General features: G+C 37.7%; 4 protein-coding genes across 4 annotated transcripts in view; 3 read left to right on the plus strand and 1 right to left on the minus strand.

The window, feature by feature from the left end:
* LOC117983680 (protein 4.1 homolog) overlaps window positions 1-8836 on the plus strand; it is a 202280-nt gene extending 193444 nt beyond the window's left edge. The window contains exon 9 of the transcript XR_011236946.1: window positions 8826-8836. The gene's annotated coding sequence lies outside the window, so the exon portion shown is untranslated. The remainder of the gene's footprint in view (window positions 1-8825) is intronic.
* On the minus strand, window positions 185-4124 carry Vhl (von Hippel-Lindau). The gene has a single exon (XM_069499497.1). It carries the CDS (start codon window positions 3816-3818, stop codon window positions 3285-3287), a length of 534 nt encoding a protein of 177 aa, XP_069355598.1. The 5' UTR covers window positions 3819-4124; the 3' UTR covers window positions 185-3284.
* On the plus strand, window positions 4200-5776 carry LOC117983422 (trafficking protein particle complex subunit 2-like protein). Its single transcript, XM_034969963.2, has 4 exons — window positions 4200-4281; window positions 4575-4786; window positions 5114-5290; window positions 5545-5776. The coding sequence occupies exons 1-4, from the start codon at window positions 4207-4209 to the stop codon at window positions 5588-5590; spliced, it is 510 nt and encodes a 169-aa protein (XP_034825854.1). The 5' UTR covers window positions 4200-4206; the 3' UTR covers window positions 5591-5776.
* RpS20 (ribosomal protein S20) lies at window positions 6754-9358 on the plus strand. Its single transcript, XM_034969964.2, has 3 exons — window positions 6754-6913; window positions 7417-7578; window positions 9116-9358. Exons 1-3 carry the CDS (start codon window positions 6911-6913, stop codon window positions 9320-9322), a joined length of 372 nt encoding a protein of 123 aa, XP_034825855.1. The 5' UTR covers window positions 6754-6910; the 3' UTR covers window positions 9323-9358.
* The last annotated feature ends 15321 nt before the right edge of the window (window positions 9359-24679 follow it).

A 24679-nucleotide genomic window follows, 5' to 3' on the forward strand; every position in this document is an offset into this window, starting at 1 on the left:
TTAATTCTGAGGAAAGTCAAAGTATGCTCATGAATGTCAACCTTAAAGGTAGTGGCAGATATGTGGCAGATGCAGTTGACGATTCAAAAGAAAAATATTTTGATTTTGATTTTTTAAAGAGAGCTACGTAAACTTGGCAAAACATACTTATCACCTATAACTTAAAATAAAACCCCACTTATAAAAGAGTCATTTAATAGCAGACATTTTAAAATACACATTTTAGCATTAAATAATAATAACATAGACATGGCACATAGTGATTACTTATAGCAATTACACACTTCTAATAATCTTATAATATAGTTAACAAAATATTCATGATTTCAAATAAGAAATTATAAATAGAATTAAATGCAATAAAATTACCTATCTACCTAGGTAGTGACAAATTATGGTTATTTGTTACTTTAAAAATTAACCTTAACTTAATCGCTGCTGAATTTTTTTTTACATTTAGTTGTATGACAGGCGGCTAATTACCTACGTGACATTAACCGGCAGGAAATATATTGTAGATCGACCTTTAGAACGACATTTCGGCTTCGTAGAGCGTTGTCTCTGTCACTCATATCTATGTGACGTTTTGTCGGTTTCAACGACAGAGACAACGTTCTACAAAACCACTATCTCTTTCTAGGTAGCTAGCCACGGCCAAAGCCTCCCACCAGACCAGAAATTTAGAAATTATAAAATTCCAAACCCCTGCCGGGAATCGAACCCAGGACCTCTCACTAATAAGACCACTGCGCCAGGGAGGTCGTCAAAAATTTCCATATAAATAAAATTAAAATAAAAGGTTGCCTGGTCTTAAGAGATCGCTTTAGCGATAAGGCCGACTTTGGATGCTACAGCTATTAGATTAAGATCCTGTATTGTGTTTTTTCAATGTTTACTTTTTGTTGTGTGCAATAAAGTGTAAATAAATAAATAAATAAATAAATTGTTCTTAGAAAAATGGGTTACATAGGTAAATCAGGGTGTACCTATTGTTTCTCAGTATACTAGGCCGGTGTTAGGAAGTTGATGCACCTTGCCTCGGAGAGCACGTAATCCGCCGTCGCATCGGTCCTGTGCCTGATCTCTCTCCAGTCGTGTCGGATTGCCGGCCCATCGGACTGTTAGTGTGTTTGGGCGCACTATATCTGGCGCAGAAGGGTACTCTCCGTGGAGATTGGCCACCGTGGGCCGTGCCCGAAATTTGGTCGGGGCTCGGGCGGAGAAAGCTAGCGCGCACCACGGCAGATTTCCGTACATTTTTACCCGCAAAAACTGTGAACTAGGTATATAGAACTACATAGAAGTGCGCGCACTGCGGAATTAATTCGCGCCGGATTTTGATAGATTAAAATTCTAATTCGCGGATTTAAAAATACACACCGCACCGTAGTGCGCGCTAGCTCTGAAGTAACTATTATTATTATTCTTTAGTTGTATAATGATATAATGTATTTACATAAACTAATCTACAATCTGTCAATATACAAAGTACTTAGTAGATACATTAGACACCGATTATAATTATTCTATGGATAAGAATAGGGGGTTAACTTTTAGGCACATTGAATTCCACAATTAAGGTACCTGGTATCAGTACCCTTATTATAAATGCGAAAGTGTGTTTGTTTGTTGGTTTGTCCTTCAATCACGTCGCAATATATACTATAGATAAAGACCTGGAGAGTCATATAGGCTACTATTTATCCCGGAAAATAAAAGAGTTCCCACGGGATTTTATAAAAACCTAATTCCACGCGGACGAAGTCGCGGGCATCAGCTAGTAATTATTATAATTTTATCACTTTTATCAGTAGGTATAAAATATTTTTAAAACTAACTAACCCAGTGCGAGCGAGCAGCGTGAGAGACGTGAGGGTGTGCAGTCAAGTGCAGTATGCTGCAGAAAATAATTGTTCATCGATCTTTAGAAAGAGATAGCGATTTCGCAGAGTATTGTCTGTCATTGAGACCGACAAAACGTCACATAGGTATGAGTGACAGAGACAACACACTACAAAGCCGAAATCTCATTTTCTTGCCGGCACAGTACAGCTATAGCATGTACCTACAGTAGTACAGTAAATAGCTATTTATACACAACTGAATGGTTCCTTACATTAAACAAATAAAATTCGCACAAAACTTAAATTTGGTATGTAGTTGTCTATGTATTTATTATAGTTATTAAGTTTTATGTTAAAATCGCTAGTAAACCATTCATAAAAATAAAAAATAAAACTTTTTAACTTTATGAGGTGGTTATTATGTAAAGATTCATAAAATTGTTTTAATACTTAATAGAGAACTATAAATATATTGTACGCAACAAACCAATATCACAGTTAATATAAGCATAAGAGTAATAAGATCTTTGCACCAAATCCCTTTCAGTTACACAGGATTGTCAGTGCAATAATAAAATATAATAAATGCATTTAGTTATACCTAATTAAATATATTTAACTAACATAATTAATACCTAGATATATTTATTTAATGATATTGTTATCATTAATCCATACGTACTAATATTATAAATGCGAAAGTGTGTCTGTCTGTCTGCTAGCTTTTCACAGCTCAACCGTTCAACCGATTGTGACGAAATTTGGTACAGAGATAGAACATAGCTTGCATCCCGGGGAAGGAGATGGGCTACCTTTTATCCTGGAAAATCAAAGAGTTCCCACAGGATTTAAAAAAAAAAATCCACGTTGACGAAGTCGCGTACATCATCTAGTAGTTAATAATATTCTTTAAAAAATACTTCTGATTGGCTTACACTCTTCACAGTGTAATGTTATGCCAGATTCACACTATGTTAAGTTGCATGTATGAGTCGCAAGTGTTAAGTTAACAGACCCTTTGAACCTGCCAACTAAATTGTGTGAACATTTTAAAACACACCGCCAAACCCATTGTTGAATTTTATTTTTATTTTTATTTAGATACAAGTTAGCCCATGACTGCGATCTCACCTGGTGGTAAGTGATGATGTAGTCTAAGATGGAAGCGAGCTAACCTGGAAGGGGCACAGGCGCCGCACAGCAGTTTTTATTAAACCCACACCCCATTGCATTATTGGTCATTATTTCGCCATTTTTGTTATGCGATGCAGTATGAAGTGATCCATTTTAACAGAGGACTATACATGCACTTGATCTAAAAATGTGACTACTTAACTATTTAAAAAGTTTGACAAACACCTTGGTAACAAGGTAATGGAAATAACACCACGTGAGATACAAGAATATGATCATCACAACAATCGTGAAGATAATCTGTCGTCAATCACGCTGCGGAGGCGTCCGTGGCCTGTGGAATACTACAATTAGTTTCTGAAGCTCATCTGCTAAGACTCGGGGTAAGCCGAGGGCATATACTGCCTCTGCGTCTTGTAGGTGTTGCGCTAGGGCCAGCAACGCAGTGTCTCGCAGACATCTTACCCTTATTGTTATATTCCAATTAGTTCTATACATCATACCACCTATGTTCCTAGGTGGTCTGAATATAGGTTTATTGTTTATCACACAGCTTTCTTTAGTTACAACATCGCTGAATTCCCACGGATGGGTGATGAAGGAGTTAATGTCGAAATACGTGCCCGCTTCTAACCTTACGTAGTGTCTTTTTGCGCCTCGAAAGTCCCTCCACCACACGTCGACTGCGCGCGAAGTTCTGTTTGTAAACCGAAGGTACGCGCTTGATGTTGATTCCATAGACTTAACTACAACCTGTTGACCCTTCTCGTCTGTCTCGTACAGTAGTTCCCCCGGAACCTCGTTTTCTCGCCGTCTTCTCTCTCGATCTCGTTCCGCCATCGTCAATAACTTAATATAAATTATCGGCCACACTTTTATATCGTTCCTGAACTGATTCACCAGAAATGTGTCGAAAACACATCGACAGTGTGATTAGAACAGTAAATCATCTGTAGTTATATTTTTTCTTGGTCTCTTTGTTATCACTTGTTGGTTATTATCACCCAGTTATCACTGACACACTAATTATTTAAAAAAAAAAGAATTCACGTCGCGTCGTACACGAAATAACACAATTTGTTATTACCTATTTAAATACATTTATAAATACTTTATGGATCACATTGTAAGATTAATAATTGTGAAAGTTATTAATTAATGTTTAATAAATTAATGGTATTTTGATCAGAAATTTGAACAATGCCGCCAATTAAACAAATCGAAAGTCATGTTGACGTTTCAATTCACTTCCGCTTCGATTTTGCAAGCAATGGCTGTTTGTGTGGCTGTTATTGGCAAAGATGTAAGTTTTTCCACTTATTTTTGATCAAGTGCTATTCAAATTATTGGTTTTAACACTTTTTTGGCTTAAAATTCATAATGAATCCTGTTTTTAAATCGAAAACTACGCTTTTCTTTGTGTACTTTTCTTTCAGAAATTGAAATTTTAGTTAGACCAAAGACTATAATGATAAGAGTTAGAGGTCAATTTTGTTTGCTGTCATAATAACAATAGACAATGATGTTAATTTTTTCCCCATTTTTTAGGGTTTAAACTTGGGTAGGTAAGAAATTGCTGATATTTATTTTTTCCAGAATTCACCACTCTACATTGGTGGTATCGGCAATGACACTAGTACAGATAATGAACTGTCAAGGCAATGGCTGGTTCACACTGCTCTCGATGCGTTAGAGGAAAGACTATCAACAACTAATAGTAGCAACACCAACTCAAGTACAAACACAGCACGGACTGATCTACGCGACCTTTATCTTGGCCTTCTGTATTCAACTGATACTCATAAAATGTAAATCGTTTATTTTTAATTAGCAAAATTCAACTTAATTTAGCAAAAGATGAACCAACAGGCGTACTATATAAAAATATAATAATTGCAGATTGATTTTTTTATCAAACCGGCCATTTTAACAGTTCAAGACTTAAAACAGCTAACTTATGCGGTATTCATTTACTTTTTCAACAATTGTGATGGAACTCCAAATTGTAGACCGCTGTAATACAAATTGTTTGTAGAAGTTTAACAATGAGTTATACTCGTTTGTTACTGTTCTGTATGACTTCCTATTTCTTTATTATTATTATTTTGTCCTAATAATATCAATTATATTTTTAGATACGGTTATGTTACTAATACACGTATTAAACTTGTACTCGTGACAAGTTCTACATCTCCCAGTGGAAGTAACATAAGAGATGCAGAAGTCAGGACTGCGCTTCGTAGGCTCCATGCTTTATATGCGGACGCTATTTGTAACCCTTTCCACTTGCCTGGAGATCAAATCACTTCACTGTAAGTACACACTACACATTACACAAGACCAAAGTCGGAATATCATGTGATTATTTATATTATATTAATTATTATCTTGATTTATTTATATTATTAATTACTAGCTTATGCCCGCGACTTCGTCCGCGTGGACTACACAAATTTCAAACACTGATGTGTACGACATAATAGCGACATAGCTGTGCGTTGATAGATCAGTCAGTCAGCTTTTCCTTTTAGATATAGTTTAAATTGAAATATATCTTATTTTTCAGGAAATTCGACAAACAAGTTAAGAGTTTAATGTTGAATAATGTTTGAATAATGAAGATGATTGGAAGAAGTTATATAATATTATAGCCGTAGTTATCATTTTAATTATATGATTTACTCAAGATTTAACAGTCACGTAAAATTTGTGCCTATATCCTAATTAATTAATTTATTTTAAAGATGTTTTATTCTAGCTGTTTGCTAAATGTTAGAAAATAAAACCACATTTTAAAAGTTATGTTTTATTTCAAATTACAAACTAAACAGATGCCGCTGTAATAAAGAGGAAAATTAATCTTGTAAGCCTTGCAACACTTACCAAGAACAACAGGTTTACAAAATTGTACATAGATTAAAGTCTACACGACCTCAGTTAACCATATAATAGTGGCGCCCCCAGACAGAGTTTTTTATATTTTGTGGTATTCCTCATTCATTTTTTATGAAAAACCTTTTGAAAAATGTTGACAAGTTTAATCTTTATTTTGAAAATAAATAGTTACGGTGCGACAAGGCTCTCTTGGCACTTGAATGACATTGACAGAGGGCGCTGTTGAAGAACAAAGGCTAGAATCTCAGGACTAGAATATTCAAACAAGAACAAAAGGGGACATGGGGGACACTTGACGACAACGTACCTAAGTTCAGATTTTTGCCACGCGCCAAGATAGCCTTGTCGCACTGTAGGTATTTTTTGGGTATTTTATACTGTGGTCTTTATTCTATGTTTTGGCTAAACAACAAGCTAAAGGCAGGCTAGCTCACACGCTAGGTTTTTGCTTTTATCTATGCCCAGCTCATTCTTGTCCACCGTAGACTGACTAAAAAAGCTAAACTAAAATACTGTGTAACCGCGTGTGAGATAGCGATAGTGCGACGTAGGTAACGATGAATAACACGACAATTACCATTGTTTAGTAGTTAATATTTGTATTAACTGATCAACAATATTTGTATTAAATGTTTTTTATGTGATAACAAGTACCTAAATAACTAATGAGAAATACAATGATGCCACGAATTCTCAAAGTTTGTTTTGCAACTAAAGTTGTATTCCTTGAAAAAATCGGTTAGACGATAAGGGACAAAAAATAAGTTAGCTGCGTCTCTGTTTATCACATTACTTTATCTGTGCTCTCTTTTTAGTGTGAATGAGAAAGCAAACGGTCCTTTGTCTAGATTTTTTACTCCGTCTACGTTGTCCACAGCGGGCACAGACCAATAAGATATGATATACGATTTAGTTATTTCTATCTGTGATTTCTATTCTCTTTGAAAAAGTGACGTTTGCGTTCGCTGTTCTCCGGTTCAGCGCTGAGCAATTTTTACTAGAAAAGTTGTTTATCTCGACCGGGAAATCGCATCAACATGGTAAGTAAAAGCTGTTTTCCTTGTTCCTTGCATGGTTTCCAAAAAACTCATAATTGGGTAAACTTTTCGATGTTTACTATCATATAGGTTATGTTCACACGTGTTCCCTTTTTTTTTGTTCTTTTTGCTCAAAAGTATTGAATATTTTAACGTTTTTGTTGTAAACAATAATTTTTGCTAAACGTTAACTCTAATATTAATCATTTGAAGATCGAAATTCCGTATTAATACTATACTGTTCTCTCTTACAAAGAAGTTTAATAAAGTGATACTTGCACTACTACTAAGTACATCAATATTTTGAATGGTTCAAAATATTTCCTGAATTATTGAGGTGCAAGCATGATTTCTTTGATCTGGGTTGAATTTTTGTAATTCTTCCTTCTGCAGCAGGTACCTACAGAGAGAAAACTACTTGCAATAGCTCAAGTTCATAAGACCCAGCAGTTTGAGCTTATTCTTCCTTCTCCGTTTATACATTAAAATATTGGTTGTTTTTCCAGGCAGCCGCCGTAGTGTCAGGCAAAGATATTGAGAAGCCCCAGGCGGAGGTGTCTCCCATCCATCGCATCCGCATCACGCTCACATCTCGCAATGTACGCTCGCTGGAGAAGGTCTGCTCCGACTTGATCAATGGCGCCAAGAAACAGAAGCTGCGTGTCAAGGTACATTATTATATCTATTTGGATTTCTTGCAATATGCTTCTCGATAGTCCTCATTTACTTAAGTTGTTTTGACAAATTTCACAAAACTAAGACTGAGGTTGAGATTAATTTGACTTTGACTTTGATCAAACTTAAGATTGAGTTAAAACGAGACAGATTTATGTGAAAGATAAATGTCTGTCTCGTTTTAACTCTGTCTTAAGTCTAAGCAAAGTCAGACCCCCAATTGTGTAAGAATAACCATTTCATCACCATCAAAATTGTTAAGAAATTCTGCCCTTTGATTGGCTGTGAAAAAATGTAAACAGCGAATCAACCAATCAAAGGACAGAATTTCTTGATGATTGTGATAGCGATGAAATGGTTATTCTTACACAATTACTGCGTACATTTATAGAGTTTTTACTTTACTCAAACTTAAGATGGTCAAAATGAGACAGGTTTATGTGAGAGATACAAATCCATTTTTTTAACTGTGTCTTAAGTCAAAGTACACTATACAGCCTTAGTTTAGGCTCAGCTCGTATTATTATAAAATATACAAAAGTTTGTTGGTTTGTCCTTTGACCACATCCCAACTGAGCTACAGATCAATGTGATATTTTGCATGGGCTATATAGTTAAAGACCTGGAGAGTGTCATTGGCTACTTAGTACTCTGGAAAAAAGAGTTCTTACAGGATTTTTAAACAGCTATGTCTACAAGGATGAAGTCACTGGCTGAATCAGTAAGTACAGTGCGACAAGGCTATGTTGGCGAGTGGCGAAAATCGGAACTAACGATGCCGTCAAGTGCCCCCTTAGTTCTTGTTTGAATATTCTAACCCTTTGTTCTCCAACAGCCCCCCCTGACAATGTCATTCAAGTGCCAAGGGAGCCTTTTCGCACTGTAGTCATCCGATAATGTAGAAGGAAGATGGTTAGGCACCTAGATGAAAACACAAAATGTTTGCACACACTTGTGTTCACCTCACGGGTGCTACAGCAGTGCTTTTCAAAGTGCAGTGTATCAGCTTTCAGTGCTGTGCTCTGCTCATAGGGAAGCTACAAGTACAATATTTTTATTTATTTTTATTTTATTTCTTACTAGCTTATGCGCGCGACTTCCCGATTTCACCCCCTTAGGGGTTGAATTTTCAAAAATCCTGTTTTAGCGTATGCCTACATCATAATAGCTATCTGCATGCCAAATTTCATCCCAATCCATCCAGTAGTTTGAGCTGTGCGTTGATAGATCAGTCAGTCAGTCATTCACCTTTTCCTTTTATATATTTAGACTAGCTTATGCTCGCAACTTTGTCCGCGTGGACTACAAAATTTCAAACCCCTATTTCACCCCCTTAGGAGTTGAATTTTCAAAAATCCTTTCTTAGCGGATGCCTACGTCATAATAGCTATCAGCATGCCGAATTTCAGCCCGATCCGTCCAGTAGTTTGAGCTGTGCGTTGATAGATCAGTCAGTCAGTCAGTCGGTCACCTTTTTCTTTTATATATTTAGATTAATTGTTTCCTAATAAGCAATGATAATATTTCCAGGGCCCAGTCCGCATGCCAACCAAGATCCTGCGCATCACGACGCGCAAGACGCCCTGCGGTGAGGGTTCCAAGACCTGGGACCGGTTCCAGATGCGGATCCACAAGCGCGTCATCGACCTGCACTCGCCGTCCGAGATCGTGAAGCAGATCACCTCCATCAACATCGAGCCCGGGGTCGAGGTCGAGGTCACCATCGCCGACGCGTAGGCACAGCTGACCTGACAATAAATTGTATAAACTGACCTTTTTGCTGTTTTATTTCGAGAATCTTCTTTGATCAAAAGTAATAGAACCCAGAGCCGTAAGCTATCAGTATAATATGGACAAACTTCAGCTTTAAAACAAGGATGGTAAGGTCCCTTTTTCACGGCCAACTAGTCGCAGTGACTCCGTGTGCATACACACAGCGACTTCTATATTAATTTTACTACACGATTTCGTCCGCGTGGATGTATTTACGTTTTTCAAAATCCCGCGGGAACTCTTTGATTTTCCGAGATTAAGTAGCCTATGTGTTAATCCAGATTATAATCTATCTCCATTCCAATTTTCAGCCAAATCCGTCCTGTAGTTTTTGCGTGATAGAGTAACAAACATCCACATTTTCACATTTATAATATTAGGATTTTTTTTTTTTGGTTGCGGGTAGTGATGTAAAATTATAGGTAGGTATCAATATAGGAAAATAATTCCTCATATTAATTCGGTTAAATACTTACCTTTCGTCATTTAATGATGCAATACGGACGTTTTAGTATAAAAAATGGCGTTTGTCTCTGCCCGGCGCGGCGCCACGCCTCATTGCACATAGACAATCGAAAATGTATACTTGCAGTTCGATCTTTGAAAAAATATTGATCGTAGGATCGTACGTATAATATGCAAAATAAAATGAGGGCATCGATTTATTGATCTTATATAAATTACCTGGATATATCTACCTAGCCTTAGACTTTGACCGTGTGATGATGCGATTGCGAATCAAGCTTTAGGTAGGTAGGTACTTACCTTACCACCACCCGATAATGGCGGCCATTTTGTAAATTTTTACTATTTGTTGGTACTAGACTACTGGTAAATGGTGCTGCAAATGTTCATGGGCGGCGGTAATCACTTAACATCAGGTGACCCGCCTGCTCGTTTGCTCGCTATCTCTATTTAAAAAAACTAGTTGGTAGGTACCAATAGTGGCAATAAAAATACCTACTAAGTACACATTGTGTGAAAATTTCAACTCTTTAATATTACACCCGCGGACTGACAGACGGACGGATGGACAGCGGAGGCGTAGTAACAGGGTCCCATTGGCACCCTTTGGGTACGGAACCCTTAAATAAGTACCTAGGTGTCGTATAATAGCACTGAACGTAAAGTCATTAAAGGAATACCGCAATGCTGAGCCGTTATATTTTATTACGTACCTAGGTACCTACCATTTTACTGCCACCATACGTAACCCGCAGTCGTAACGTAAGATATAAAAAATAAAAAATAAAATCTTTTTTATTCGTATAAACTTTTACAAGTACTTTAATAGTCGGATGCATCTACCACTGGTTCGGAATGCCTTTCCTACCGAGAAGATATACTTTGCAGCGGCTATTATACAGGCTGTAACCGGAACGCTGGCACAAACGAAGACAGGTGTTAGTACTGACGATTACTTTATTTTATTTTATTCGATTTTTGCAATCAACAGCGATATATACAATATAATTTTACATAATAACAGACTGAAAATAAGGCCAAATAGGATTACAATTTTTTACAGATTACTTAAATAGATATTAATTATAAATTTATAACAGTACGTTTGATAATTTAAACAAGCTTTACAATAATATAATAATATGAAAATATAAAAGTCAATTAACTATTAAAAATACCTAGTAGGTGATTCACAACATATGTATGTGTGTGTGTGTATGTGTGAGTGTATGTGTGTGTGTTTGTGTGTGGGAGAGAGAGTATGCGTGAGTGCGTGCTTGTGGGTTATGATAATATGTGGATTTATGTACTATTATAGATACTAGTATAATTATTATCAGTTACATATTATTATTTTTCCGATGCAGTTTAATTATTTCCTTTATTAATAATAAATAATTTTTGATTAGAATATTCACCCCGAAACAGTGGTAAATTATTAAGACGATTTAAAAGCACTTATGCAAATGAAAATACAAAAAACAAAAATACCAAACTTTTTTAATTGCATTTTGGACAGGTGAAAAAGGTCGAAGTCAGAGTACTGATATGATACCACAGAAAAAGCTAAAAAATAAAATAAAATCCACGCGCACGAAATCGCGGGCTTCATCTAGTATTAAATACGTGTCCCGAAGGTAAAGATCCTTATTCTAATTTCTTACCGCTAGAGAACTTCAGGCTTTTAATAGATAAGTAGGTAAAATAGAAAATTCTAGAAAACCGGTCTAGATTTCCTTGGCAATTTAAAAATACGCAGGAAGGTAGGTCCACCTAACAAAATTTTCCTTGCTTTGGTTGGACAACTTCAATTTTCATGTTCGACATAATAGCTTTGCAGCTTTTCAATTTTATGTGAATTTTCTAAGCATATAATATACTTGTTGTAAGTATATGCCGCAGCAAGAGGCCTCTTGGCAAAGCAGGAAAGTTTTTAATTTTATAACTAGGTGTAGGTGCACCATGCGATCTTATACAATGGGACTAAAGTGGGAGTGGTTACAAAGAAAGTTGATTTGCTATATTCAGTCTCATCCACCACAGAAGTAAATAGGTAGGTATTATAGTTTTGAATTGACGTTGTAACAAAAATTGCGTAGGAGACTTTTTTAAGAAAGAAAAAAAGAAGACAGAAAGGGTTCCGTACCTCAAAAGGACAAACGGAACCCTTATACCAGGAATAACGAACTCTTAGTTTATGTGGTACAGTTAGGTAAATAAACGTTTTATTTTATTGGTAAATAAACAGTTTGGTAAATAAAACTTTTCTTTCTTTCTTTCTTATAGGATCACTTTGTTGTCTGTCTATCTGTCTGTCTGACTGTCAGTCATGAAACCTATAGGGTACTTCCCGTTGACCTAGAATAATGAAATTTGGCAGGTAGTTAGGTCTTATAGCCCACGTAAGAGAAAATCCGAAAAACACGAATTTGTAGTTACATCACAAGAAAAAAATTAAAATGTGTTCATGAACAAAAAATTAGTACCTACCTATTATCAACTTTCAATGTAAGATTTACTTACCAAGTGAAGTATTAAATGAAAGAACTACCTGTACATTCTAAAACAGATTTTTCCCACCAGACCAGACCAGAGGAAATTTTTATATCCCTTCCCAAATTTCCATTCCCAGGAATCGAACCCAGGCCTCTCACCGATAATACCACAGCACTCACCACTGCGCCAGGGAGGTCGTCATACAATCAAATATCCAGGACTTAGACCATAATGCAGGGTTCCTACTTCCTAGGCCCGCATAGCGTATAGCTTTATTCTAGATAGACTTTAGGTCGTCGCGTCGCTCCGAAGATCAATACAGTCTGGGGCGAGTTGGACCGCTTTTTTGATCACAGTTTAACCTGTGGTTTAACTTTGAAATGTAATCTTAAGGGGACTCAGTTCGGTGCTTTCTTCATACAAACGTAGGAGGGAAATTACAACAATATTCGATATTGTACGCACAAAACTAAGAATTATATCGATTTATCTCGTCATTATCTAGGTTTATTGATATATAAAACATTAAAAAAAATATTGATTTAAAAGTTACGAGGCTCAAAAGATTCCTATTTTAACACTAAATTAATGACAACTTTGGGCGTAAATAAATAAGATTAGGGATATGAATATTCTAAAACAATTTATCATTAGACGTAGTTTATTTATTCATTAGTTGAAAAAACTTTACCTTGCAAACATAAATTCAGCAGTTTTTTCTCAAAAATACTTTTCCTAAACCCTTTTCGCGCGCTTGATTTCGGTGAAAATCATCGTGCCTCTCAACTTTCTCATACAATGTCAAGTGAAAAGCAAAAAAGCAAACATGTTACCCACGTGCGCTGCCAATTTCGGTCGAGCGTCCTGCGTCACCTTAAGGTTACTCAGGTAAGATTTGATTTTCTAACTCCCGGCAAAAAATTTCTCTACTATATTCAGAACTACGATGCAGAAAGTGATAAGAAAGGCATGATAATATACGTATGTATCCTCCTCCATCCTTTGAAGATTTTTGATAGGAAGAGAGATAATGATATCTGTGGAAGTAATCGAATAACCTCATCATTGCTTTTCTTAAAACATGATTGTTGTCAAACGCAAGCCTGTAATAAACAAAAATACTTAATGATCAACCTATCGTTGGTCCACTACTGAGCACGGGTCTTCTCATAGAATGAGAAGGGTTTAGGCTAGCGTTTACGACGCAGGCCCTGCGAATCGGTAGACTACACACACCTTTGAGAACAATATGGAGAACTCTCAAGCATGCAGGTTTCCTCACCGCTAAAGCAAGTAATACTTAAAGCGCACATAACTCTTAACGCACTATCAATAGTTAAAACTAAATCAAAACGAATCATGTACGGTGTAACCAGCCCTCCGCACCTACCTATCTAGGTCTTTCAGGCGTAGGCGTGGCAGCTTTTCAATTATTCCATGCGAGAGAAAGAGAAAGCTCATGCATCCGTCTCTCTCGCACGTTGGCCGGGATCTGCGGATGCTGCCCGTTGCCATGACAACGGGAAGCTGGATGGATCTAGTCTAGATTCAGGTTAGGTATTGGGAGTTATGTAACTAAGGTCGTATTGATATTTAGTTCTGGTACTGCGTATGTTTCTGTATTCTGTCTGAGGACCTTTGATCAACTTTTAGATTTTTTGAGGATTTATGTTTTTAGGTTCATCTCGGTAGGAAAGGCATTCCGACCCAGTGGCATTAGACAATTCAAAAGTAATTATAAAAGTTTAATTGAATAAAATCAGTACCTACCCTTATTATAAATGCGAAAGTGTTTGTTTGTTGGTTTATTGGTTTGTTGGTTTGTCCTTCGATCACGTCGCAACGGTGCAACGGATTGACGTGATTTTTTTGTATGGGTATAGATAAAGACTTAGAGAGTGACATAGGCTACTTTTTATCCCGGAAAATCAAAGAGTTCCCACGGGATTTTTAAACACCTAATTCCACGCGGACGAAGTCGCGGGCATCAGCTAGTAAGCATACAAAAGGATATAATACCTTTTGAGGTGCGGAACCCTAAAAATGACTACGGAACCGTACTTGTTTTGTGAATCACGTGTGGCACAATTTAAGAAATTAATGTTTTCTTTCTTCTTTTTTCCTTTCTAAAAATGACTACGGAACCGTACTGGGTGTTTAGACACGCACTTGACCAGCAGCTTGATTGCAGCGGTGACATGTCACGATCATAATCAGCACCTCTGATTGGTTGACGCTCGCTCACTATTGGCTACATTACGTTGTATTGTTGCAACAAGAATAGCATAATTTCAGCCAATCACAACAATTGCGATTGTAATAATGATTGATACAGGTTTTTCGAAATGAATCCGCAGTTTTTCCATTGTGTGGTTGTGTCAACTATCAAGCATCTGGTAGCTTTAACCAGTGACACACTGCACTGATCTGCCCATATAAGGTTCCTGCTCAGTGCTTGTATATAACACAATACATATCGCGCACTTGGCCGGTTTTTCGAAATGGACTCGCAGTTTTTCTTATTGTGTGGTCGGTTCAACTATCAAGCATCTGGTAGCTTTAACTAGTGACACACTGCACTCATCTGCCCATATACGGTTCCTGCTCAGTGCTCGTACATAACACAATACATAATGCATGTAGGCGGATTAAATAATCTTGTTTGTCAAAACTCAAAACAACTGAGTGATTTGCATTTTTCTTAAGGTAAGTAACCGAATGAATTGAATATATTGTTTTTTGTTAGTAACTAGTTACATCAAACTCAAACTCAAATTATATTTATTCAGAATAGGTAAAATACGCTTACTGATGGTCAAATCTATACGGGAAGTATCTATATTACTAGGGATGTTTACCCAAATAGTAGCTAGATATAGTTATATTAGGATTCGTTATTCAATCAAAGATAATTATAAAACTCCAGAAGCAATGGTCGGTACAATTGTATTTTAAAAAGTGATGTGAAAATTGAGCTTATGAAGTCCCAATTGCTAGTACATAGATAAATTCGCTCAAAATACGTAATTATGTTATCCAAAGATCTAATCTATGCCTAGAATCTCCAATGTCAAATAAGTCCAGCCGCGTAAATGAAGACGAACGCTCATAGACTGGCTTTTATATAGCCCTAAATTCTGTTTGAAACGCGGAATAATTGATTTTGACCCGTATTCCTTTGCGATACGGACTATTTTGGCGTTTGGAGGTAAAATAGCAATTTGTGATTGTAATAGGAATAGGCTAGATCGCCTACGCGTGCTTAGTGTAGAGTAGTGAAGATCTAGAAGCTATAACTTCAAAAAAAAACCGGCCAAGTGCGAGTCAGGCTCGCGCAATGAGGGTTCCGTACTACAGTCGTATTTTTTCGACATTTTACACGATAATTCAAAAACTATGATGCATAAAAATAAATAAAAATTTGTTTTAGAATCCACAGGTGAAGCCCTTTCATATGATACCCCACTTGATATAGTTATCTTACTTCGAAAATTGAAAATACTAATTATTAGTTCATGATCACTATTTTCTGATTTTTCCCCTAATGTCTGCTATAAGACCTACCTACCTGCCAAATTTCATGATTCTAGGTCAACGGGAAGTACTAACCCTGTAGGTTTCTTGACAGACAGACAGACGGACAGACAGACAGACAACAAAGTGATCCTGTGTCCTGGGTCCTGTTTTTCCTCTTGAGGTACGGAACCCTAAAAAATTGTAGAGACTACTACTAGGATACAGGTCCGTTCTAAATAAGTTCAAGTCAAGTCAGAGCCATTTATTTAAAAAAAAGTAGGTAGGTAAGTAAGGTAAGTACGCGACAAGTTGAAATTGCAATCGGGGAGGGAACGCCCCGCACAGCCCCCGCTCTTACCCAGTGCGGGCGAGCGCGGGTGACGTGCAAGTGTGCGGGGCGTCCCCTCACCTCATACCCTGATTGCTATATCAACCTGTCGCAGACCTCAGTAGAATCTACTTGCCGAACCGCGCGGCGGCGCTGGTATAGTGCTAGACGATAGAGAGAGACGATAGGGATAAAAAGAAAGCACTAATTATTGTCCTAGATGAAATTAATAAGAATTAGGTGTGAATTTTTGTAATTCTGCATGAAGTTATTTAGGTTCTCTATAACATTGACTCCCATTTTCAGAACACGCCTCGGCTTCGCCTGGGTGGAAATCCTTTCTAATTTCTGTAAATCCTTTCTAACTTCTGTAAATCATTTCTAACTTTTGTCAATACTTTACAGAAATTCCACCGTGACTTAACCAGGGCGCCTCAACTAGTCGAATAATAATAATAAAGCAACATTACTTCTCTGATTAAAATTTTCTGTAGGGTAGTAAACTTCACCCACGCCAGGTCGACGACAGGCGACAGGCGAGCAGGCGACGATTATTTAATCTACCAATCGATACAAGGCCCCTCTTGTTACGAATAATAACGATAACTATTATTTAATTATTATCACAAAGCGATAATTATTCTGTTAGATAAATTGTTCAAAGTACCTACCTACCGAGTACCGAGTTCTAAATTAAAATTACCTATTAACCTCCCACAAGAAATGCTTAGTTACCTACTAAATGCGTAACCCTAAAAAGCTTAAATAGAAAAAAAACAATTATTTTTAAAGGCAAACACGAAATAAAAAAAATAAAAATAAGTCGGTGCCCCTATAAGTAGCTTAAAAACAAAAAATCCATATGTTGCGTTGTCAAGACATAATTTGATCTAGACTTAGCTGAAAAGGGTCATAAATCATAATATAAAGTGAATAATTTCTAAACTGCATTCAAATAGATCTATTTGAATCCGTTTACGGTTCAGCTACTATTGCCGATGGCTTCAGAGTACCTACACTAAACCACGTTGGTGTTTACACCAACTGACAAGAAATTTACTGACTGTAGGGTCCGTGCCTGAAGGGGACTGGAACCCTATTAGTAAGTCTTCAATGTCCGTCCGTCTATCTGTCAGCGGGCTGTTATACCTATCTCATAAACAGTAAGAGGTAGAGACTGAAATTTTCGCAGAGTGTGTAGAACGTATTATACGTGTACGTAATTACTATTGCCGCAATAAAAACAAATCTAAATAGGATAGAAAAGGAAAAGGTGACTGACTGACTGACTTACTGATCTATCAACGCACAGCTCAAACTACTGGACGGGTCGGGCTGAATGTTGGCATGCAGATAAGCTATCAGCTAAGAAAGGATTATTGAAAATTCAACCCTTAAGGGGGTGAAATAGGGGTTTGAAATTTGTGTAGTCCACGTGGACGAAGTCGCGAGCATAAGCTAGTAAAATATAAAGTTAATTCTGATAACAGAAATAAAGTTAGCAATAGTTGACATTATTGTAAGCAGTTTAAGGATACCTACTTGCCTTGTTGAGTTGTTGACATTTAGAAAGCTTCAATGCAACAATGCCTTCAGCGAAAAATTCATTCATAAATACAAATCCTTCGAATATTATTACTCGTTATAAGTACTACTATAGTTGGTGCCCGCGGCTTCGTTCATGTGGATTTAGAATTTAAGAAACCAAATTTTAATGTGCTTTAATTTTATTTCAAAACTATTATGCCTAAAAATAAATAAAAATCTGTTTTAGAATGTACAAGTAAAGCCCTTTCATATGATACCACACTTGGTGCAGTATGTTTACATTGAAAGTTGAAAATAGCAATATTTGTTCATAAACACATTTTAAATATTTAAATTAATTGAAAAAAATGAAATTTAATAATTAGTGAATTAAACCATAATATCAGTTTATTTTATACACATTAACATTAGCATGTGTGTGACGTGCCCCATCCCAAAATTGTCCAAAGTGTCTAAAGAAGTTTTCACTTCAAGAAAACAACCAAACAAACAAACACACAAACACACGCAAATAATTAACTTGAAATTAAAATTGCAAATTGCGTAACAGCATCCCAACATACACATACATGCTAAATTAGGCCATGTTCATTGATTGCCGCACAGACTGGTTGATGACTTCACCCGGCGTCGAACCCGCACCTACGGCGTTGACTCACGCGGCCCAGCCTGTCCGCCCCAACCAACGCCTACACCGCCACATCTAGTATACTTAACTACAGTATATCTAGACTTTTACTTAGGAAGTTAGCTACAATAAGCTAAAAGAGCGGCGTGGTCCCCCAAATTGAGGGACCCCCAATATACGGTATTTGACTATGTCAGTAATAAATGTTTTCTTAGTGATTAATAAATAGAGGGTCTTCCAAAATACGTAAGATCCACGTTCTTTTTTAGTTTATGTGTGATAACCATTTTAAATTATCGATTAAAGTAAAAAAGTACGTCAAACGATTGTGACGTCACACACCGCTGTTTCATAGGATCTCGCATACTAAGCGCGCGTTTTGACGTTTGATAACAAGTTACTGATTTGACTAGTTGTCAAATACCGTACTCCCATATTTTTTTAAAAAGAATATTAGCCATGTTAAATGACTAATATTCCCCTTTCCTCTCCAACTAAGCGTCAAGTTAGGAGTAGGTACGACAATTAAAGTGCAATGGGCGGGGTTTGAACCGTCGACCTTTCGGTTTTCAGTCCACTCCTTTACCCGTTGAGCTATTGAGGCTCGAATATTGAAACGCTTTCGAAAAAACTGGACTTATGCTACGTAGTCGGAGCTCCTTACTTTCGGTCAAGTGCGAGTCGCCCTCGCACATGAAAGGTTCCGTACCGTTGTACAAGAAATAACGCTTTTTATTTATTTTTAATTTAGGTGGCGGAGATTTTGAAATTTTTAGTATTTGTTGCATCTACATGTTTTTCCATAAAAACTTTGGTCAAAAATACTCATTTACTTCATATTTATTCTTGAAAGATAATTTTCTGAATTTTCCCAGATTTGCACAAATATGAAGTAAATGAGTATTTTTGACCAAAGTTTTTATGGAAAAACATGTACCTAGATGCATAAATGTTATGCCCGAAAAACTCATTATCTTAAGCCTTCGATGTATGATTAGTCTACTATTTTCGAAAAACTAACTAAAATTTGAATTTTCGCGGCTGGATGTAAACCACCTTAATGGAAAAAATGTGTCATCAAAATTGACTTTTCTGTAACAGATGTAATTTGCTTTCGTTTTTCCAAATCACGGCATTCCACTATAGGCACGCTCGTTTCGTGAATCACGCAAAGCTATCGTATCCCGAAGTCAAACAATTACTTATTAGTTAAAAAGCAAGCTAGAAACATAGCCATTGCCTCCCTTAGCACGGAAGTAGAAGAAAGGTTTTGCCGGTAGGGTGGTTAGTGGTAACCCTACCGGCAAAGCCGTGCCGCGATTAGCGATTTAGCGTTCCGGTACGATGCCGTGTAGAAACAAAAGAGGATGTGGGTTTAATAAAAAACCGGCCAAGAGCGAATCAAACTCGCGCACTGAGGGTTCCGTCGTACAATCGTATTTTATCGACATTTTGCACGATAAATCAAAAACTACTCACCTACTAGATCTCGTTCAAACCAATTTTCGGTGGAAGTTTGCATGGAAATATGTACATCATATATTTTTTTAGTTTTATTTAGAAGTTACAGGGGGGGGGACACACATTTTACCACTTTGGAAGTGTCTCTCGCGTAAACTATTCAGTTCAGAAAAAAATTATATTGGAAACCTCAATATCATTTTTGAAGACCTATCCATAGATACCCCACACTTATGGGTTTGAGGAAAAAAAAATTTTAGTTTCAGTTCTAAATATGGGGAACCCCAAAATTTATTGTTTTATTTTCAATTTTTGTTTAATAATCTTAATGCGGTTCACAGAATAGGTATATCTACTTCCCAAGTTTCAACAGTATAGCTCTCATAGTTTCGGAGAAAAGTGGCTATGACATACGGAATTACGGACGGACAGACAGACAGACACTGAACAGACATGACGAATCTATAAGGGTTCCGTTTTTTGCCATTTGGCTACGGAACCCTAAAAATGCCATAGCTCTTCCAGGTTAGCCCGCTTCCGTCTTGAACTGCATCATCATTTTCCACCAGGTGAGATTGCAGTCAAAGGTTAATTTATATCTGAATAAAAAAAAACCGGCCAAGTGCGAGTCAGGCTCGCGCGACGAGGGTTCCGTATTACAGTCGTATTTTTTTGACATTTTGCACGATAATTCAAAAACTTTGATGCTTAAAAATAAACTGTTTTAAAATGTACAGGTGAAGACCTTTCATATGATACCCCACTCGATATAGTCACTCATTTCGAAAGTTGAAAATACTAATATTAGTTCATGACTACAATTTAATTTTTTTTTCGTGCGATCTAACCCTAAATTCACTATAAGATGTACCTATCTGCCAAATTTCATGATTGTAGGTCCACGGGAAGTACCCTGTAGGTTTTTTTGACAGACAGACGGTCAGACAGACAACAAAGTGATCCTATAAGGGTTCCGTTTTTCCTTTTGAGGTACGGAACCCTAAAATTAAAAAAAAGTAAACGTCTTTGTGCAAGTTTGTCCTCATTCGTAACAAGTATTTAGCAATACATTCCCGTCCATTATCAAATTCACTCCAACCCCCAAACCCCCCCCCCCCCCCCCCCCCCCGAGGGGGGGTCGCATGACGTCACCACACCAGGGCTACCACGTTACATCTTGAAAAACTAATTTTTTTCAACACTTTGTTTTAGATAGTATAAAGCTAGCCACTGACGATGAGTCTGTTTCGAATGCTTCCAAATGGAATACTTTCGAATGGAAGTACTCCAGATTAAAGGCACATTGACTATACTTCCATTTGGACGTACGCGCTGTCACGTCGTCTGTCTGTCTGTATGTCTGCTAGCTTTTCACGGCCCAACAGTTTCACATTCACGAAACGATTTAAGAAGACGTCCACTCCATTTGGATTGATGGACGTATCGTCAGTGGGCGCCTTTACAATAACGCTAAGTTTTTGTTAGCGTTCTGGTGACACGCATTAATCGTCCATAGTACCTACCAAATCAATTGTAACGATCACGACCCAGGATATTTCTATTGCAATGCGACTGCCGGTATAAGAAGTCTAAATATATAAAAGGGAAAGGTAACTGACTGATTGACTGACTGACTGATCTATCAACGCACAGCTCAAACTACTGGACAGATCGGGCTAAAATTTGGCATGCAGATAGCTATTGTGACGCAGGCATTCGTTATGAATGGATTTTTGAAAATTCAACCCCTAAGGGGGTGAAATAGGGTTTTGAAATTTGTGTAGTCCACGCGGACGAAGTCGCGAGCATAAGCTAGTGTCAAATAGGTAAAACCATTACACACTCCGCTGCAGAATACAATCGTTTCATTATCCTTCTCCGTACTTGACATTAGAAGGTCTGCCTATCGGATCTTCAGTGCTAGTTCCAATATCTTACAGTCCCAGTTTTATTTTATTTTTTCCAGACAGAACAAAAACCGTGGTATCCCTGTATGAGTCACCTTACCGGCGCGCCCAGCGCCCGACTGGGGAGTCGGGAAATCAATAATATGAGCCCAACATGGCTTCCCAAAGTCCCCAAAACTAAGGATAATTACCTAATTTAAGCTTTCTGATTTATATGCAACCTATATTGTAATTGGGTGGAATTTGGTTTATCTGTTTATTGCAATGTACCGAGACTAAATATACCTATATAGAAGCAGTCCATGATAAATAAACAAGGAATCACAAGCGTAATTTGCTATAATACGCTGAAAAAGACAAATCTGTATGGGGCGACATGCAGCATGCAATACACCACCCTCCCTCTCATTGCTTCATGAAGAAAAGCAAACTACTAGGTACTAAGCAAGCAATAGGTACGCACCACCATCACCACACAGCACCACACAGATCCTCCAAAGTCCAAAACATACCTACTCGACATAAGTTTCACTCCGAACGCCGATGCGTCCTCTTCTCAGGAGATCTTCTTCTTCTTCGCTCTGGGCTGGTTTCCGCACTTAAACGTTTCCGTCTGTTGTGCGTGCATTGCCCCTCTCCGCCGAAGTCTTCTCTCCAGCCATCCAAGCTCGCTCCAGAAGCCAAACAGACCGCCCAGGTTGCCGAGGGCTTCATGGAGTGAAGGGAACCTAAATGGCGCTCGCGTTGATCTGCTACGCCCGTGCACTCCAGGAGTACGTGCGTCGGTGTTTCATCAACCTCCATGCAGGCCCTGCACAGAGGACTGTCGGTGACACATATAACGAAAAGGTGTTTGTTTAGTTATGAGTCCCACCACCTTCCTAAGTTTACCTCTGTCCAGGCGGAGTAGTATGTTAGTTTGTCGTTTGTCTATGTTGGGGAAAGCCTCTTTGGCGCCTGCAGTCTGTTGTGTTAGCCCATAGTTTAGAATGTTCTTTTAGTGTTAGTTCATGCAACCAGGTTTTATACTCACTGAAGGGTATGAGTACGATAGGTTCTGGCCCTGTCACCTTCAGTGTCGTAGCCTTTCGTGCTAGTGCGTCTGCCGCCTCGTTTCCCTGGTCTCCATCATGTCCTTTGACCCACCTTAGGGTGATGTCGTTTGACATGGCGAGAGTTTGCAGAGCCTTGTGGCAGTCTTGTATAAGTTGGGAGGTCGTCCTCCTCAGGAGATGTAGACCTTGCAAAAATTTGTAAATGGTGTCCGAGTGAGTATAAATAACAATCACACGCTTTCAGAAAACCGATAAGTAGGCACCTCATTGATCAATCTTTATAATTTTATGTACGTAATCCAGCCGTTGGAATGCTTCTAGGGTAAAGAATTCCAGTCTTTGTCGAGTAAAAATACTAACAGCAAAGAGGTTCAAGGATTTGCTTCATGCGCCAATCATTAGGATTGCGATTGGCATCAGGCTGGTCTGCAATGCGACGCGGTGCTGCGTCGGTTTCACTATTCACTATTACCGTCTCCCGAATACAATTTATTCTCTTCAATTTTGGATGTCGAGGTGTACTGGTAAATACGGCATCAATTTATTTGTATTTTGTTTACCTGACAAGCTTTTCAATAGGTTCTTTATTGAAGGTAGAAAAAGAATCTGTTTTAGAATATACTACTGGTAAAGCCCTGTCATATTATGATTATAACTATAACCCACTTGGTATAGTTATCTTACTTTGAAAATTGAAAATACCAATTATTTGTTCATTTTAATGTTTTTTTGTTGTAACCACAAATTCACGGTTTTCGGATTTTTTCCTTTACTTGTGCTATAACACCTATCTAGGTACCTGCCAAATTTCATGATTCTAGGTCAACGGAAACCCAGACAGACATGCAACAAAGTGATCCTGTAAGGGTTCCTTTTTTCATTTTGAGGTACGGAAAATGGCCCAAAAGATCTTGATAATTTTTTCTCCGATTTGTGTTTTGGTTAGATGTGTCCCTTCACCTCATGGTAGCATAGTGGAAGAGTAGGTTTCCGTGTAAGGCAGAGAAATCGCGCTATCGGGGTCGCGGCGATTATGGACTTGTGCGAATTTTAACTGCGCCCTGCGATCACATATCCTACACTCGTGATAAATAAGGAAAATTCAAAATAATTATAATCAGTATAATATATACGGTATGTAGGTTTTCTATGCATACCTAGTTGCCCCTGCTTCACATAACATACAGAAAGAAAGAAAGAAAAGACAGTAATTTCCAAACTGTGCCACACATCACATCTTAAAACTAAGAGCTGGTTATTCCGGCGCTTCTTCCACCTGAGCCCAACTTAGCTTCCACCTGAGCTTTTCCTTGAAGCCCAACGCGCTTCAAGCAAAAGAAGCGCCGGAACAAACTATCATGACATGGCACAACCTGAAAAAGGGTCCCAGCTCAGCATTATGCTGTATGCCTTGTTGTACAAGAACATACAGCGCTCATTTTCAGCTGGTACCCTGAACCGGGTGACGCCGCGGAATCATAAACTATGAACTATATAAAAGGAAAAGGTGACTGATTGACTGACTGACTGACTGACTGATCTATCAATGCAGAGCTCAAACTACTGGATGGATCGGACGTTTGTCATGCAGATAGCTATTATGCCGTAGGCATCCGCTAAATAAGTAATATAATATTTTTGAAAATTCAACCCCTAAGGGGGTGGAATAGAGGTTTGAAAATTGTGTAGTCCATGCGGACGAAGTCGCGAGCATAAGCCAGTTAACGATAATACTACAATACTAATTACTATAATAAAAATTAATTTAAAACTAGGTATACATTTTGTCGTTGTTATCCTAGTTATTTAGCGTGTTTGACAAATCATATAACACGACAAATGTGGTATGAAGTAAGAACTATAAAGTAGGGGTACCAAATAGTGTCATAGATGCTTTCGTTGTGCAAGAGCCTGTGA

Source organism: Maniola hyperantus, chromosome 7 (genome assembly GCF_902806685.2).
Source record: "Maniola hyperantus chromosome 7, iAphHyp1.2, whole genome shotgun sequence".
In the NCBI taxonomy this organism is placed as follows: domain Eukaryota; kingdom Metazoa; phylum Arthropoda; class Insecta; order Lepidoptera; family Nymphalidae; genus Maniola; species Maniola hyperantus.